The sequence below is a fragment of the Ostrea edulis genome, chromosome 9 (genome assembly GCF_947568905.1).
Source record: "Ostrea edulis chromosome 9, xbOstEdul1.1, whole genome shotgun sequence".
NCBI classification, from domain to species: Eukaryota; Metazoa; Mollusca; class Bivalvia; order Ostreida; family Ostreidae; genus Ostrea; species Ostrea edulis.
In genome coordinates, this window is record NC_079172.1 from 27,199,905 (window position 1) to 27,215,736 (window position 15,832).

The 15,832-nt window shown below is 35.7% G+C and overlaps 2 protein-coding genes across 2 annotated transcripts; both read right to left on the reverse strand.

The window, feature by feature from the left end:
- Nucleotides 1-4,009: 4,009 nt before the first annotated feature.
- On the reverse strand, nucleotides 4,010-4,853 carry LOC130050311 (uncharacterized). Its single transcript, XM_056150014.1, has one exon. It carries the CDS (start codon nucleotides 4,827-4,829, stop codon nucleotides 4,308-4,310), a length of 522 nt encoding a protein of 173 aa, XP_056005989.1. The 5' UTR covers nucleotides 4,830-4,853; the 3' UTR covers nucleotides 4,010-4,307.
- A 121-nt stretch (nucleotides 4,854-4,974) lies between these two features.
- LOC130050310 (uncharacterized) lies at nucleotides 4,975-6,634 on the reverse strand. The gene is made up of 2 exons (XM_056150013.1): nucleotides 5,312-6,634; nucleotides 4,975-5,199 (listed from the first exon to the last, which is right to left on the reverse strand). The coding sequence occupies exons 1-2, from the start codon at nucleotides 6,632-6,634 to the stop codon at nucleotides 4,990-4,992; spliced, it is 1,533 nt and encodes a 510-aa protein (XP_056005988.1). The 3' UTR covers nucleotides 4,975-4,989.
- Nucleotides 6,635-15,832: the final 9,198 nt, after the last annotated feature.

The window sequence follows — 15,832 nt, forward strand, 5'->3', positions numbered from 1 at the left end:
ACGAACTAAGTCATCATAGGAATTCATATATCGTTGTAAATTAACCAGAACTTGTTTTACAACAAAAACCCAACTCAAAGACGAAATTGTTATTATGAATGAAGATAACGGACAGTGATCAATCTCATAACTCTTATAAGGAATACATATCAAGAGTTGGGTAAACACGGACCCCTGGATATATCTGAGATGTGATTAGGTGCCTAAGAAGAGTAACCATCCCCTGTCGACCGGTCACACCCGTCGTGAGACCTATATCGTGATCAGGTAATTTGATGTAATTTAACACTGGTTCGACAAATGTATAGTGGTAGTCTTCAACCTCTGATGCGAAATTTGAAATAGGCAACAGAAAAGCCTGACTGGTTTTTTAAAAATTGATTTAAAACCAACACCTTAATAAATGCACATGCACACTGATGCGCTCACAGATATGCATATAAATGAAAACAAGTGGAGATAACTGGTAAATTGTCGAAAAGTTGTGAAGAAGAGAGAACGATTGCGAAGAACGCTGGCGAAAACGAGATTCCGTCTATTGAAAACATTCATGATCACCTCTGGACACTACTATGGCTTCTGGTGATGACCTCTGGACACTACTATGGCTTCTGGTGATGACCTCTGGACACTACTATGGCTTCTGGTGATGACCTCTGGACACTACTATGGCTTCTGGTGATGACCTCTGGACACTACTATGGCTTCTGGTGATGATGATGGTCTCATTTTCAGTAATGTATGGCACATTCATGTGTTTCGTCACTGCAAGTTTCTTAAAACGGCAGTATATATTATAAATATGGTGGCATTTTCTGTTTGTCCAGAGCAGGACTTTGCATCTCTGGTAAATTTTGTATGACACATTCACGCTTTTTGTCACTGCGAGTTGCTTGTGACAGTACCATCCATTTTAAATACCGGTATATGGTGTCATATATTGGTTTGTCCAGAGCTGGACCAAACGTCTTTGGGTATTTCCGTTTGGAAATTCTGTGCGCTTGTTTTTGTTTTTGTTTTTTGTTGTTGATTTTTTACTGTGTTGTTGGAAACTTGGGATATATACATACAGACAAATATGTGTGGCTCATTCATGTATTGTCACTGTGAGGTGCTTGTAACTGGACCTTATGTTTCTGACACTGTGACTTATCTTATTGTCGATCTGGAACAGGATCATCCGTCTTTAAAATGTACACGAACTCTTGTATTTATTACTACTTTCATGGCAATGCATAATTCATACTAAGTTTAGTCATTTGATTGATTGATTGTATATTGTTTAACGTTCCTCTCGAGAATCGTTTTACTCACATGGAGACGTCAACTCTACCGATGAAGGGCTGCAAAAAGGTCCATGCTCGGCGCTTATGGCCATTGAGCAGGGAGAGGTTTTTATCGTGCCACACCTGCTGTGACACAAGACCTCGATTTTTGCGATCTCATAAGGACCGCCCCATTTAGTCGCCTCTTATGACAAACATAGGATACTGAGGACTTATTCTAACTCGGATACTTACGGCCGGAATTAGTCATTTGTATCATTCATTGGTAATGCATTTAACGTATTATCATGTCATTGCCACATATTTAAGTGGCTGATCTACTTGCACCTCACCACTTTCTGTGTAAGGACATTGTTATTGCCCAAATTTGGCGAATACAAAATTATCAAACTTCTTGCAATGATACTGGCTTAATCAAAATATGGATTCCTTTCAACAACAAACTGCATGCTAGTTTTTATGCTTAACAAAATATTATGCACCTGTTGTCGAGCGCAGCATGATGTACATTTATCTTTTGAGAAGTGTGCATGAATAAAGATAGTTATAATGGTGCCCTATAACCGCTATTTGGTTGTATTTAGTGAACAAAGTGTCCACCTAGTTCTTGCTTTAGCTAATATAATAAAATATATAATAATAAAAATACACTTATATAGCGCCTTATCTAAAAATACTCTAAAGCGCTGTACAACATACTAAAAGGATTTGACCCACAAACCACCAACTATGGCCTAGTCTTAAAAATGATTGATTTTGATATGAAATATTACCAAGGATTTGTGCTATTTGTAATCGTTTTTCTTTTCTTTATATATTTCATAGTATTTAAATACCATGTCTTCAAAATTAGGGCATTTTTTGTCACTAGCTGTCTTCAATGTAACGTCAAAGTTGTGTAAGTGCTGATCTCTTTCATTATATCAGTATATATATGTAATATATACAGCACCTCACATATACAAAATTTACAAACAGCACATTATGTATAAAAGAATTGAATATTCTCTCTGATAACATTTTCTATTAATATTCCCACAGAGTTTGATACATATGTACACTTATTCAACACCGTGTATAGGTAGATCGATATTACCGACAGTGTATTGAAGTATGTCACAGTATTAGTATTTTGACTGTCATTTGCATAATACTTCATGGAACTTTTTATTATTTCATCCTAGCGTGAACTAATATTTAACATCTCATTCAACAATTATGTATTTTAAATATATGATGTAAATGCTAATGTTTCGCTTTAAAATTGCCCGAAAAGTAGGGCAACGAATTAAAAGGATACCGTGTTATGACGCTTCCTGTTAGCTCGAATTTTTTCGCATTTCTATAACAGATGCATGTGAACGCAGCTGATACGGCATCTGATCGCGTAGCATTCATTACATTGCAAATGAATAGTAGATTAGCAGTGAAGAGGTAATCGAGACTTTGGTGGAACAACCAGTATGCAGAAGCAACTAATGATCATGATGTAAGTGAATTTATTCAATAACAATTAGGCCTAGTGAAATACGAAAGTTTGCGCGATTTTCACTATCAGATCAATCATGCCCTATATATTTCGGATTTTTTTTTTTAAAGTTTGGCATGTGTCATATATTGGGTAAAATTTGTAATCGTTACTCCTACATAGCATCCCCTACTTATTTGCAACAAGTTACTGCATGATTGAGGGGGGGGGGGGGGGGGGGGGGGTTATAAAATATGAATCCTCTTTGAAATCACATTTGCAGTCGCTCTGATAAAGATTGGTAATCAATACATCGTTTGAAATACACACTTATTTTTATATTGTTTCCCACAATCCAGAAGATATGTCCACTGTGGTTTAATGTACATATGATATATGTACACTGTATATGTTGCATAGCATTGCTGCCATGGATGAACTATAAATGTGCCAAGTACACAGGAACCTTTATTGGTAAAGCTAGGACTGTTGTCTTGTGTATTATGATAAGTCTATCAAAAAGATTCCATATTCCAGATACTATGTTACAGTTGGGGCAAGTTCAACTGTCGGTCCTGGTGATGGTCATGCAGACTGTACTTAAGTAATGTAAACTAGTGTTGGGAATAGACATGCACATTGGGCATGAATAACTTGGGTATCCGACGATGATAAATGGGCAGTAGTTATAATTTCACCCGCCAATCATCATGAATATTTTATCTTTTCCTGTTACATGTACTTCACCTAATAATGATATCATATTTCAGCATCTATTGTAGATGTAGATGACTAAAGGCATTGGTCAAGTGATCTTGTTACAAACTTGCACAACTTGATATCTATATTTTAGGACATGTTAAAAAATAATCCATTATTTCATAGTTTGCAAACTAAGAAATAATGGATTATTTTTTAACATCCCCTAAAATATAGATATCAAGTTGTGCAATTCTCCATGGAGAATTAAATTCAATATATATATAATATATACTGTTATCAAGCATTGCAAAAATGTTTTCAATAATTATGACAATAGTCATCTCGTCTTTCATATGAAATCAGTTAATATTATTTGGCAAATACATCAAAGTAAAGGTTCCCAATCTTTCACTTAAATCAGACTGCATTCTTTGAAATATAAAATGTACCCCAATGTGAGCAACTGAAATTGCCAAATATCACATCTGATAAATGTAAAATGTATTGCAATGCTTGCTTAACAATTATGATAAACTGACAAAGTAGATCTGGATAAGAGTATGAAAATTGTTTTAATTACTCATGTTAATATAAAAATAATTGATTGTATCATTTTATGATCACAAAGTGAGATGAAGGAATCTTCCAAATAAATATAAGTTGAATATATAGGAAATAATGATGTTTGAAATAAAAACAACTTATAAGATGATACAAAATCTATCTCTCTCTCTCTGCAATCAATATCTTCTCTCTCTCTCTCTCTCTCTCTCTCTCTCTCTCTCTCTCTCTCTCTCTCTCTCTCTCTCTCTCTTTTAACAATCAATATCTTCTTCTCTGGTACAACTGTTTTACTCTTCTATTTCACTGCCTTCACTGGAACTCTCAGACTCATCAACCAAAGTGGCATCTTCCAGAAACTCCCCCCAATCACGCACACCTATTCGCCCCGCTGGTTGGTGCCGTGCATACCCCACATACCATAGAATGGCTGCAATGTGTGCACACATGCCAACAACACGAGCACCAGCCTTACACTTACAATACCATGCAATTATTGCACCCTCTGCATACTTTATCCACAGAAGGTAGGACCTGGATGACACATGACGACTCTGCATTCTGATTCGTACTAGACCTGGCTCCTCCTTGTGGACATGAATGGCACAATCTCCTTCAATATGTTCCTGGGCATAGCTTGGGGATAATTTCAGCTGGTACGTGCCACATGTCAGAGACCTCAGTTGCTCTTCATCCAGGTTTGGAAAGTCAGTGATATCATCCATTTCCTCCCAACAAGCTGATCGTCTTTCCAATTTGTTTTCTTCAACATGCTGCCGAAGGGTGTTGATTTGCTTTGATAAGTAAATCATTTTTGTACCAAGGATCTGGTCATCTTCAGCACTACCATTAGAAATACTTTTCAAGTACCTATAATGATAAATCAAGCATAACCTGAATATAAACATTCTGGGTTTTTTAAGTATCAATATACTTAGTGTATCTAATTACTTAGGTAATGGTATTATGATTTCATTTTAATTTCATCTCTTTACAGGATTTCATTGTGAGATGCATGTTTATTTGCAAGTTATTGGAATTGATTATAATATACCTGTTACTGATGGCACAAACAATCCTAACAAAATCTCCAATGTACGGAACCTGGCTCGTTGGCAGGATTTTCCCAAGGTAACGCCATTGCTTTATCCTACCATTCGCTGACTCAACCACCCATCTTATCTGTGATTTTAAAATATGTTTACATAAATATATTATGAAGATATATTTTTCTGTAACTAAGTTCTTTGCATTGCAAAATAAACCTAAAATTCACATGAAAAATAAGACTTACCTTTGTCACTAATCGACTAATATTTGCACTTTCAGTTGACATCTGCCTGTCTCCATGAGCCATAAAGGATGGCATCTGTGCCTTGATACCTAGTTCCTCCAAGTAATCCAAGGAGTCTCTGAAACCACGGTCCACCACAAATACATCATCCTCGCAAACCCATCCCTGTATGTCATCGATATTTCTTTTCAAAATGTGGTTGAGTATGGAGGCATCATTGTTTTTTGCAATATAAGGGCCTAATACAGAAACAAAGTAGCCTGTCGATGACACAATGACCATAGGTTTCACAAGTGGCCTGCCTTTGTGGAGACTGTAGGATTGACGTTGAAATCTAAAATTACCACTTTTGTTGATGTAGATGTACGTCCCATCCAATATAAGTATGGCTTGCTGAGTTGTGTCATCACCAAAAAGTGTCTGGGCAAGGGGTCGCGTATGCTTATTGATTATCTCCTCTCGCGTTATGTGACCAAATCCAAGGTTTTCTGTGACAAAACCTCCAGTCATCAATATATTGCGGACAGCTCGCACACTTCTTTGTATACTGGATTTGGAAATATTAAACAATGTGGACAAAATCTTGTTTGACTCCCCTCCTCTCAATTTTAGCAAAAAGATTGCAAGGCTGGTTCTGGTAGTTCTAGCAGGAGTTATTTTGATTTTCCCCTCGATAAACAGCATCATGTCATTGAAAGAAGCTTTTGATATCCCCAGGAGATCTACATATTCAGTGTCTGTAAGATTTTCACTGTCAAAATCTAGCCTTGCTTTCTCACTTCGTATAATCTCAGTTCTTAAGAACTTGATCAGCTCAGTTATTGAAGTTTTATTGAACTTTGTTGTTCTCGCTGTTGGGTTCAAACTTTCAATGTCTCTCTGCAGGTGTTTTGGGCAGCAACGAGCTCCAGCAGGAATTATGACTTCTTTGGTGATAAAGATTCGATGACGAAATCCCACTGGAACCACAACTAGCTTTGGTCCTGGCCTTTTGCAGATGCAACATGCAGCATGTCCTCTTGATGTGCAAGGAAAAGGAAGAGTTACTGATGGTGGACTGAACTGAGGTGTTAAAGTTGTAGATGATGTTGATGGTGCGGATTCACCTTGACAATCTGTCGTGCTCGCCATGCTATGACCTTTGCGTTTTATGTGACGTGCACACATGCACCTACATCTGTTGCATAGGAAGTCATCGTCACCTGGTGTTCTCCCAGATAGTTTGGAGATAACGACTCTGTATTTTCTTGCAATGCTGTATCTGTCTTTCTGTCGTACCACGCGTGGACAATTACAACAGTTGTAAGATTTCTTACCAGGCATCTGAAATGTCAAATAAAATCTGTTTCATTTTACATATTTTTTCTCTATGTTACTTTACAGGAGGGGGGGGGGTTGTTTCCACCCCCACCCCCCACCCCCCACCCCCTTTTTCTTATAGCAAGTATGACCTATAAAAGTAAAAAAGTTAAAAACCCTCAAAATCCTAGAGCTTTGGAAGGCTTTGCCCACTGAACTCCCACCAGGGCTTTGCTTTAAACTAACTAAAGGCCTTAATGATTAATGTTAATTGAATTAATTGTTCAAACTACCCTTTTCCATCAATTAGATTTAAAAATATATCCACCTACTCAGGAAAGAGATGTTTCATATATTTAATTTGTTCTTGAAAATTATTGATTAATATTCTGTCCATATTTCCTTTCAGGTACTCAAATGCATGCATTAATTATTTGCATTTTTGTAATTTTCTTTGAAATTATAATTATAGTTACCAAAGAAAAAAAAAACAAGAAGACAAAACTGCAGATTTTTTGTTTTACATGTTACAACACACTATATAATTATACAGTATCATATTGCACAATTATTTTGTTAAATACATTTTTTTCAGCAGGGGGATCTGTCCGTGTGATTCATACAGATTTATCGCCCTTTATGGTGATTACATAGTCTTTCAATAAAGAATATTTTACATAGTTGTCATGTAATTTTTTTTTTTAATGTACAAGATATTATTATAAACCTTTTTATACACCAAAAGTTGATTTTAGTCAATGTGTTATACATGCGGATATATAAAATTTGATTTTACATTTTACTAACTCGTAACGATAAATTCATGTGAAGTATATTAACAAATTGCGTCATAGATTAGGATCCGCGGCGGAAGTTATAAAGAAATTAAAAAAAAATTGAGCATGACATATTTTGGAAGTTTGTAACTCGGAGTAGTGTAGTATTAAAGTGACAGTAATGTACAACAACATTCTCGGAATGTATTACGTTCGACATGCTGCATAATGTCGCTGAATTTGGTTAGGGAGATCGTATATATAGGCCTATATTTTAAGATAATAAATTCAATAGGAACGCAGTGCATTTAATGATGTAATCATTCTAAATTAGAAAAATTATATTTATTCTTAGCGATATGATAGGCTCTGTATATTACTTCTACTAACAAATGTAAGGCTAATACATAGATGTGGGGAAAATATTTAACAACTTAACCCAGAATATTAAATGAACTATAAACATCTCCTTCACCTGACAGTGTAAATGTAAGACATTTTGAATAGTCTCATTATTTAGTATAATCTATCAATGAACTTACCTTGAAAGTGGATTGCGGATTGCACCGTGTTAATCAGTTGCTGTGAAATGCATCGCTGTTTCTATAGACGCGACGACGCCGATGACCAGACGACAGTTTTAGCGCTTACCGCTAATTCTTAATTAATTTAATTTCGATATATCGGGTTCCTGACGGCATTTTTTTTTCACTCAAAACTATTTTCAAATGTTTGAATTTTCATATTCTAATTTAATATTTTGCCGTCGATAACCCGATATTAAATAAATTTGAGCTCAAGGTTGACTAAATCGGCGATTTTCCCGGAAATATATAGTCTTTTGTTGATTTTAGCACTTAGTGTACTATTACCAGCATCCGGTCATGTTTAAGCCCCCCATCGTTGAACGGTATCTGTCCTATACAGAAGAAATAAACACTCAGATTTATTACAAATCAGTGTTTATTTTTTCCACATTCGCTAGGCCATAAACAGCCAATGCCGGGTCGAATCCTTTACAATTGATAATTAAAAGAAAAACCATAGAATACACAACGAATAATTCTTACACATCTAAGCATGAATGCAACATTATGTCATAATGGATAAAAAGTACAAATCAAGACAATTCAAAATATAAAATATGATGCAAGCATACAACGTCCTAAATATATGAAAAACAAACAAGTAAAACTACTCAAAGGAATCTAAAACACAAATGTGCCCAAAGTTCATTAAATTTAACAGTACATAGCTATTTAAAGGTTATAGGATTGACAGAAAAGATGAGTTTTTAACAGACGTTTAAAACATTCAAGATTTTTGGCGTTTCTGAGCTGGCTAGGCAGATTGTTCCAGAGTGTGGATGCAGCCTTGTCGAATCTGCGTTCACCGTAGGTCTTAGTCCTGACTGATGGTACAGTTAATAGATTTGCGGTTTCTGAACGCAGGGCTCTTGTCGGGTTGTATGGAATAATGAGTTCCGTTAGATATCCTGGAGCCAGGTTGTGGAGACTTTCAAACACATAAAGGAGAATTTTGTACTGGATACGATAATCAACGGGAAGCCAATGACTTAGCTATGACTTGGATACTGCTGTATTTAGTATCAAAAGGACAGGTATACCAGAAAGACAAATGGTAAGGAAGAGAATTTTGATGCATTATTTAATCAAATTTTAAGGAGAAAGAAACATGCAGTTTATTCAGCATTTTAGACATGAAATTGATGTATGAGAAGTACATGTATTTTTGACTTAACATCATAAAGATATATTGTATCCTTAAAATAAGAATAATTGTGTACTTCATTATCAATCATTATCTACATGTATTTTGGTTTGTGTTCAGACATGTACATAAAATATTTGCATCAGGAATAAGGATAATCAGAAAAATATCTTGAAATCAATTTATGTATATCTTGATAGCAATAAAATAATATATTGCAAGCATTCCAACTTTGGACATCATAATCTACAACATTCCACTCAACTTTGGCAGTAATTAAGACTTTCACAAAAAATATCTTTGATTTCGTAAACAAGGAATTCCACAGTGATGAATCAAAGTAAATTCTTTCACTGTAAATTTTGTGTTCTCAATTTTTGACATCACCTTCTAAATACAATACAAAATCACACCACTGTACATATGCAACTGCCATTTGAGTCTGAATTTGTGTGTACCAATTTGAGATCTCTTTTAATTTCATACACCCATTCTCATCCTTTTGGACATGATAATTTTCATTGAAAATCTGATCTACAGTGAAATTTCTGAATTTGTATGGACATTTAATTTCAAGTGCTCTTGTCCCACAACACTTATATTGTAAAATTCCATCTGGTGAAGCACCTAAATGAGGTTTACTGGAATCAATTATAAGACCTGAAGTTTTCAATTAACCAACTTTGTGTTCTGCAACATACATTTTTTTCATATAAATGTCTTGCCAAAACTTCTCTTTCCTTACCATAAATAGTGGCAGGTGTTGAAAATCATTTAATGATGTACATTCATTGCTAAAAATTTGTTTTACTATATAATTATTGGGGTCATTTCCTTTATAATGACAAACATTGTGTAAGATGGAAGAATTAATTCTACCATATCTGTATTGGTACCAGTTAACTGACTCTGACTGGTGGTCAATGATTATGTCAGATTTTAGATTTATAATCATGACATTCTGTGTAATTTTACACCTGTATAAAATGAAACTTGAAATGAGTTATATTTTATTGTTTTAACATCATAAAATGAAGAAGAAAAAATGTCCTAAAAAATGTGAACCAGCCCCTTTAAATGTACAGTTGTAATGCTGGATTACCTATCTATTAATCATGTATTCTTATCAGTTAATGAATGTATTGATTATAAACAGAATATTATCCTTGACATCAGTTTTACTTTCTCTGATGACATAAATTCATAATGTAAAAAACCCCATTGAAATTGTGTATAGTGTGAAAATTAATCGTTATAATTACATGTAATTTTGATATTGAACATTACTTACCCAGTGCAATCACAGCCAGCAGAGGTACAACTTCCATCAGTGCAATCAAGCAAGCACAATATCCTATATGGATCAGCTGACTGTGAAGTCTCTCTAACACATAGCGATTTTACATATAGATGGTTGTGAGTTAACTTATGACAATGAATAGAGTGGATGTGATTAGATTTAAACAATTTGTAACCTCGTTCAGACTTGTAATTTTGAAGAGAGCAGGAGACCACTCGGCATCAGCTTGGGTAAAAAGTGGAATCTGTTTTAAATCATCAGACCATTTATTCAGTTCCGGAGAGGATACGGTTGGGAATTCAATGATTTTTCCATCAATAATCACACGACTTCTCTGACGATTGATCGATGTTTTCCGCCATACTCAATAATTTTTCAGTTATCTGGTGGCGCCCAGTTTTTATTGGTGGAAGAGAGAACCCAGATATAATGTACCTGGGAAGAGACCACCGACCTTTCGAAAGTATACTGTCGAATGAATTGTGCAAATCCATAATTTTGTAAAATACTTAGCGCAGAGCTCTGTTAAGACTAGACAGTAAGTCAATGTCTCGACACAGGGTCATTTGGTTAAGACCAAGGTTGCCCATAAATGATTTTAAAAGTGCAATCGTTGCAGAATGAATATTTAATTTTCTATGTGCAATACATGTATTTATTTGAACGTTAAGGCCCATGAGCGTCTTTGCTTGCCCATGGACATATTGTGCCCACGAGATCGAAGATCGTATTAGCATTTTGTTTTTGGTACATCTGATTAGCCGTTTGTGTGCCTGTCCACAACTTTAATTTTGGTCAGAACTATTGACCTTTGATATATACATATTTTACACAAATTGAACTGACAAGTCAAGTTCTCAGTTACACGATCGATCATAGTGAGTCATATTTCTAAAGCAAAGGTTAAATTTTAAAACCACAATTGGACTTGTGGTGGTAAGTAAGAGGCGGCACACTGTACGTCACATACGTAACTTATTTCCTAACTGTATATTCTAACATAATTTTTCACAACATGTGTATCAAAGATCTCATACACCGAATTCCAATTCAGTATAGCAGAATTTTTCCCTGGAAAATGGGTCCCGGTCACATTTTCCGCCGTGGACAGGTGTCCTAGTATAAAATTTCCCTGAATTGGATTGAACTTATTTTATTGACAAAATATCAAAAAGATTAGGCATTACTTCAAAACCGTAGATAGCCCCAACTTACATGTAGATAGCCCTCTCCCTTGACAATAAGTCATAAAATTGCCATACATTATGAGTAATTTACAACGGATACAAAGAAATACAATGCAAGGATATTAGTTATGTTTACAGAGTGTACAAGTAGTTTCACAACTAAATCATAGTGAAAAAGAACATGATTATTTTTTCTTCAGAAAAACGACCACATTCATATAGAAAATGGACTATAACCTTGAAGAGTTGTAAAGTTTGTACATCAGAAAGAGAATCATGCCTTCATAGAATTAAATGCACATCTATAATTAATGTATACATCATTGAATGATAGTTGTTTGTTTATTGACTTTCCCTCATGCTCAAAGTCGGTGTCTTCCAGGCCGAAAAACCACTGTGGACAAGACCCACCCCCTCCTCTCGTTTCCAGATTATCATTAAATTTGAGTTACTGAATCAACTTTGATCTTTCATGAAATCTGTTTCTAAATAATAACCATTTTTCTACGTCAAAAGAAAGTTTATCGTGTATCAGCTGAGAAAACCAATAGATTCAATATTTTTATATATAAAAAAATAATGCGTTTAATTGTTTTAATATTGAAAGATAGAAATGCAATTTCCTCTGCCGAACCTGCATTCTTTGAGAAAGGACAAACATTATGACATATGAAATAGCATACTATCTAATTGTTTGATGTAAGTGGAACCAGAAACATTTAGATATAATTATGAACTTTCCAATTATACAAGAATGTCAGCACTGACAATTATCCTTATGTTGTATAGTGAGTGAATTTGAATAGTTAAACCAAAGCTGAATAATTACTAAATTGGAGCGGGCGTTCTGTTATCTATATTGGGGACGGGGGTGTTCTATACTGGGAATGTTTAACCTTGGTCAGTTTGTTCCTGGAAAATATAACATAGCCACGTCTTTCCGGAAGGATATACTATTATAGCTGGAATTTTTACCGTGTCCTCTTTTTCAGTGACTGAGCCACAGGTGCGCGCTTTCCAGGAAAAGGAGGGAATATTAACATACGAAGAAGCTAAGGTACTTTAAATTTGAAACGTTCTCCGCGTAAGAAACAGTTTTTCTTTTTTGCAGGATAAATTCTTTTCCCAAGCTCCTACAGGAAAGCCGGTTGAAATAGACCAGGTTCATGCAGTAACTATCTCTTTTTAAATCATATAACATCTACTGGTTGATTGTAAATAGAGCGACATATGTAACTTAAATGGAAATGTCCGTCTTTATTTTCGCAGATATGTGATTTGGTATTGTTCCTGTGTTCCTCTGGAGCAGACAGTATGACGGGGTCTCCAATCGTTATCGATGGGGGCTACACTGTTCAGTAGCGCATGAATTAAATTTCTGACGTTTGATATCGGAAGACAACAAAAACAAATCACGATAGCGTTTATTTGATCTACCGTAGGTGGATATTCACTCAGTGAGATTTCTCGAGCCATTATATCAACCTACCGCTATGAAATGTTATCATAAATAATCACATTTTATGCATCAATCATTTTCAAACATGCAGCTGTAAAGAGTTAAATTTGAATGGCAGGAATTCAAGTACTTTTTACAAGTAAAGACGCATTCTACCCAGAGTTCCGTGCATTACCGTTGTAACGCGCCCTCTGGTGAGCGAATGGTATAAACGGCGTGACAGACGACTTCTTTTAAAGTATTTTGTAAATCACCCAAAACATTATTTTGTTTCATACCCAATGTGCATATTACATTAAACAAATTCTCAAAATCTGTCCTTTTGTTTACCACTTGTTTATAGGCAACAATCTGAACTTGTGCTTATTTGTATTTTTAGGACGATGTATCTTAGTTATTTGTGTCATTCATTTGGGAACACATTTCATATGTATGGACATTGGTACTACTTGCATTTGGCATACATAATATTCTCAATTTCTTGTAATAATACTGGCTTAATCATAATATGGAATCCTTTCAACAACAAGCGTGCAGGCTAGTTTTTATGCCAAACAATATTTATGCTGCACCCGGTGTCGAGCGCAGCATGATGTATGAAAGGCGAAAATGACGAACAGTGACTCCTATAAGGAATAGAAAATAAAGAGTTGGGCAAGCACGGACCCCTGAACATACCAGAAGTGGGATCAGATGTGTAGGAGAAGTAATCGCCCCCTGTCAACCGATCCCACCCGCCGTGAGCCCTTTGTATTGATCAGGTAAACGGAGTAATCCGTAGTCAAAATAAAATTAAAATAAAATTTTGTTTAAATCAATCTTCTTTTGACCGGGTAACAGAGTAAATATCACCGAATGGTGCTGCAAACGCTAATCTTCTAGAACCTCTTCATTTTTACTGTTAATATCTAATTCATAAATCTTATAAAACAGGAACAAGAAGACGCGACCCAGTCTAATCCAATCTTAATAAACAGATAGATGCACAAAGAATTCCACACAGTCACGACAGGATTTAAAACTTATTTTGAAAATCGTTTTACTTACATTGGGAAAGATAATTGTGTATAATTGTCTTTTGTTGTCATTTGGGTTCAATTGAGGAACACCTTTTTAGCTCACTTGAGCTGAAAGCTCAAGGGAGCTTTTCTGATCGTCTGTTGTCCGTCGTCTGTCCGTAAACTTTTTACATTTTCGACTTCTTCTCCAGAACCGCTGGACCAATTTCAAACAAACTTGGCAAAAAGCATGCCTTGGTGAAGGGCTTTCAAGTTTGTTCAAATGAAGGGCAATGCCCTCTTCAAATGGGAGGTATTCACAAAAATGCAAAAATAGGGTGGGGTCATTTTATTGTATTCTCAAGAACCACTGGGCCAGAAGAGCTGAAATTTACATGAAAGCTTCCTGACATAGTGCAAGTTCAAGTTTGTAAAAATCATGACCCCCGGGGGTAGGTTGGGACCATAATAGGGGATGAAAGTTTTACATGCGAATGTATAGGTAAATCTTTAAAAATATACTGGGCCAGAAAGGTTTACATTTACATGAAAGCTTCCTTACATAGTGCAGATTCAAGTTTGTTAAAATCCTGCCCCCCATCCCGGTGGAAGGGTGGGGCCGAAATAGGGGATCAAAGTTACAAATATATAGGGAAAATCTTTATAAATCTTCTTCTCAAGAACCATTAGGCCAGAGAAGTTTACAATTACATGAAAGTTTCCTGACATAGTGTATATACAGTTTGTAAAAATCATGGCCCGCCGGGGGTAGGTTGGGGCCATAATAAGGATCATAGTTTTACATGCAAATATACAAGGAAAATCTTTAAATATGGGCGAAGGTGACTCAGGTGAGCGATGTAGCCCATGAGCCTCTTGTTTATCTTTGCTATATTGGAAGAGAATTTTCTCCCAAATAGGCGGTATAACAACTGCAGTATGAGGTTTTGGGAGTATTATCCTGAATCAAGATAGCTCATTTGTAACGCAAAACCTCTCAAGATTAGAAATCCAGGGTCTAACTTTCATTTCAGGTCGCCTGTGACTATACTTAGATATGTTTTTATCTGGAAAGATTGTCTTGTTGACAGCAGCAACGAATGATGTTAAAAAGGGGATTGTTCGAAATTATCGCTACGAAAGAATGTGATTTTAACAGGATTGTGTAAATAAAGCGACATTGAAAATCTTATAAAGGGGTTCAAATCGTATGTTGTTTGTACTACATTCGTATAAATGTATTCTACAAATACTGCATGCATATACGGGTACCTGTAAAGTGCGAAACGAAATCGAAACGAAACGAAACGAAATCTACCGAAACGAAATCTACCGAAACGAAACGAAACCCACCGAAACGAAACGAAACCCACCGAAACGAAACGAAACCTACCGAAACGAAACGAAGCAGATTGTATAATCGAACTCTTTTAATTATAATAATTAAAAAGGTATCTCAGGCCCCTGTTAAAGTTTACACATATAAATAAAATTCGCCTCCCCTTTAATGTAGGCTTTCGGCTTGACTGATACAAAGTTTTAAAAGTTGGAAAGGGGGGGGGGGGGTAAGCACAAAGCACATAAATACCATGTGCAATTAGCGTCGGATCCATAAATTTCAGAACGGGAGGTTACAGTCTCACAGGTCAGAGGTCTGGGAAAACACACTAAACGAGGGATGGGGTCGTCGGCGTTGGATCCGCTTTTGGGCATAAATACATGTTTCAGTATTTTTGTTCTAAAGACAAATATATGTATACATGTGGATATT

Coding starts and splice junctions, on each gene's coding strand:
- LOC130050311 (XM_056150014.1), bottom strand. CDS start 4,829: ATGATTTACTTATCAAAGCAAATCAACACCCTTCGGCAGCATGTTGAA.
- LOC130050310 (XM_056150013.1), bottom strand. CDS start 6,634: ATGCCTGGTAAGAAATCTTACAACTGTTGTAATTGTCCACGCGTGGTA. Junction 5,200..5,311: donor TTAGTCGATTAGTGACAAAG/GTAAGTCTTATT, acceptor TTAAAATCACAG/ATAAGATGGGTGGTTGAGTC.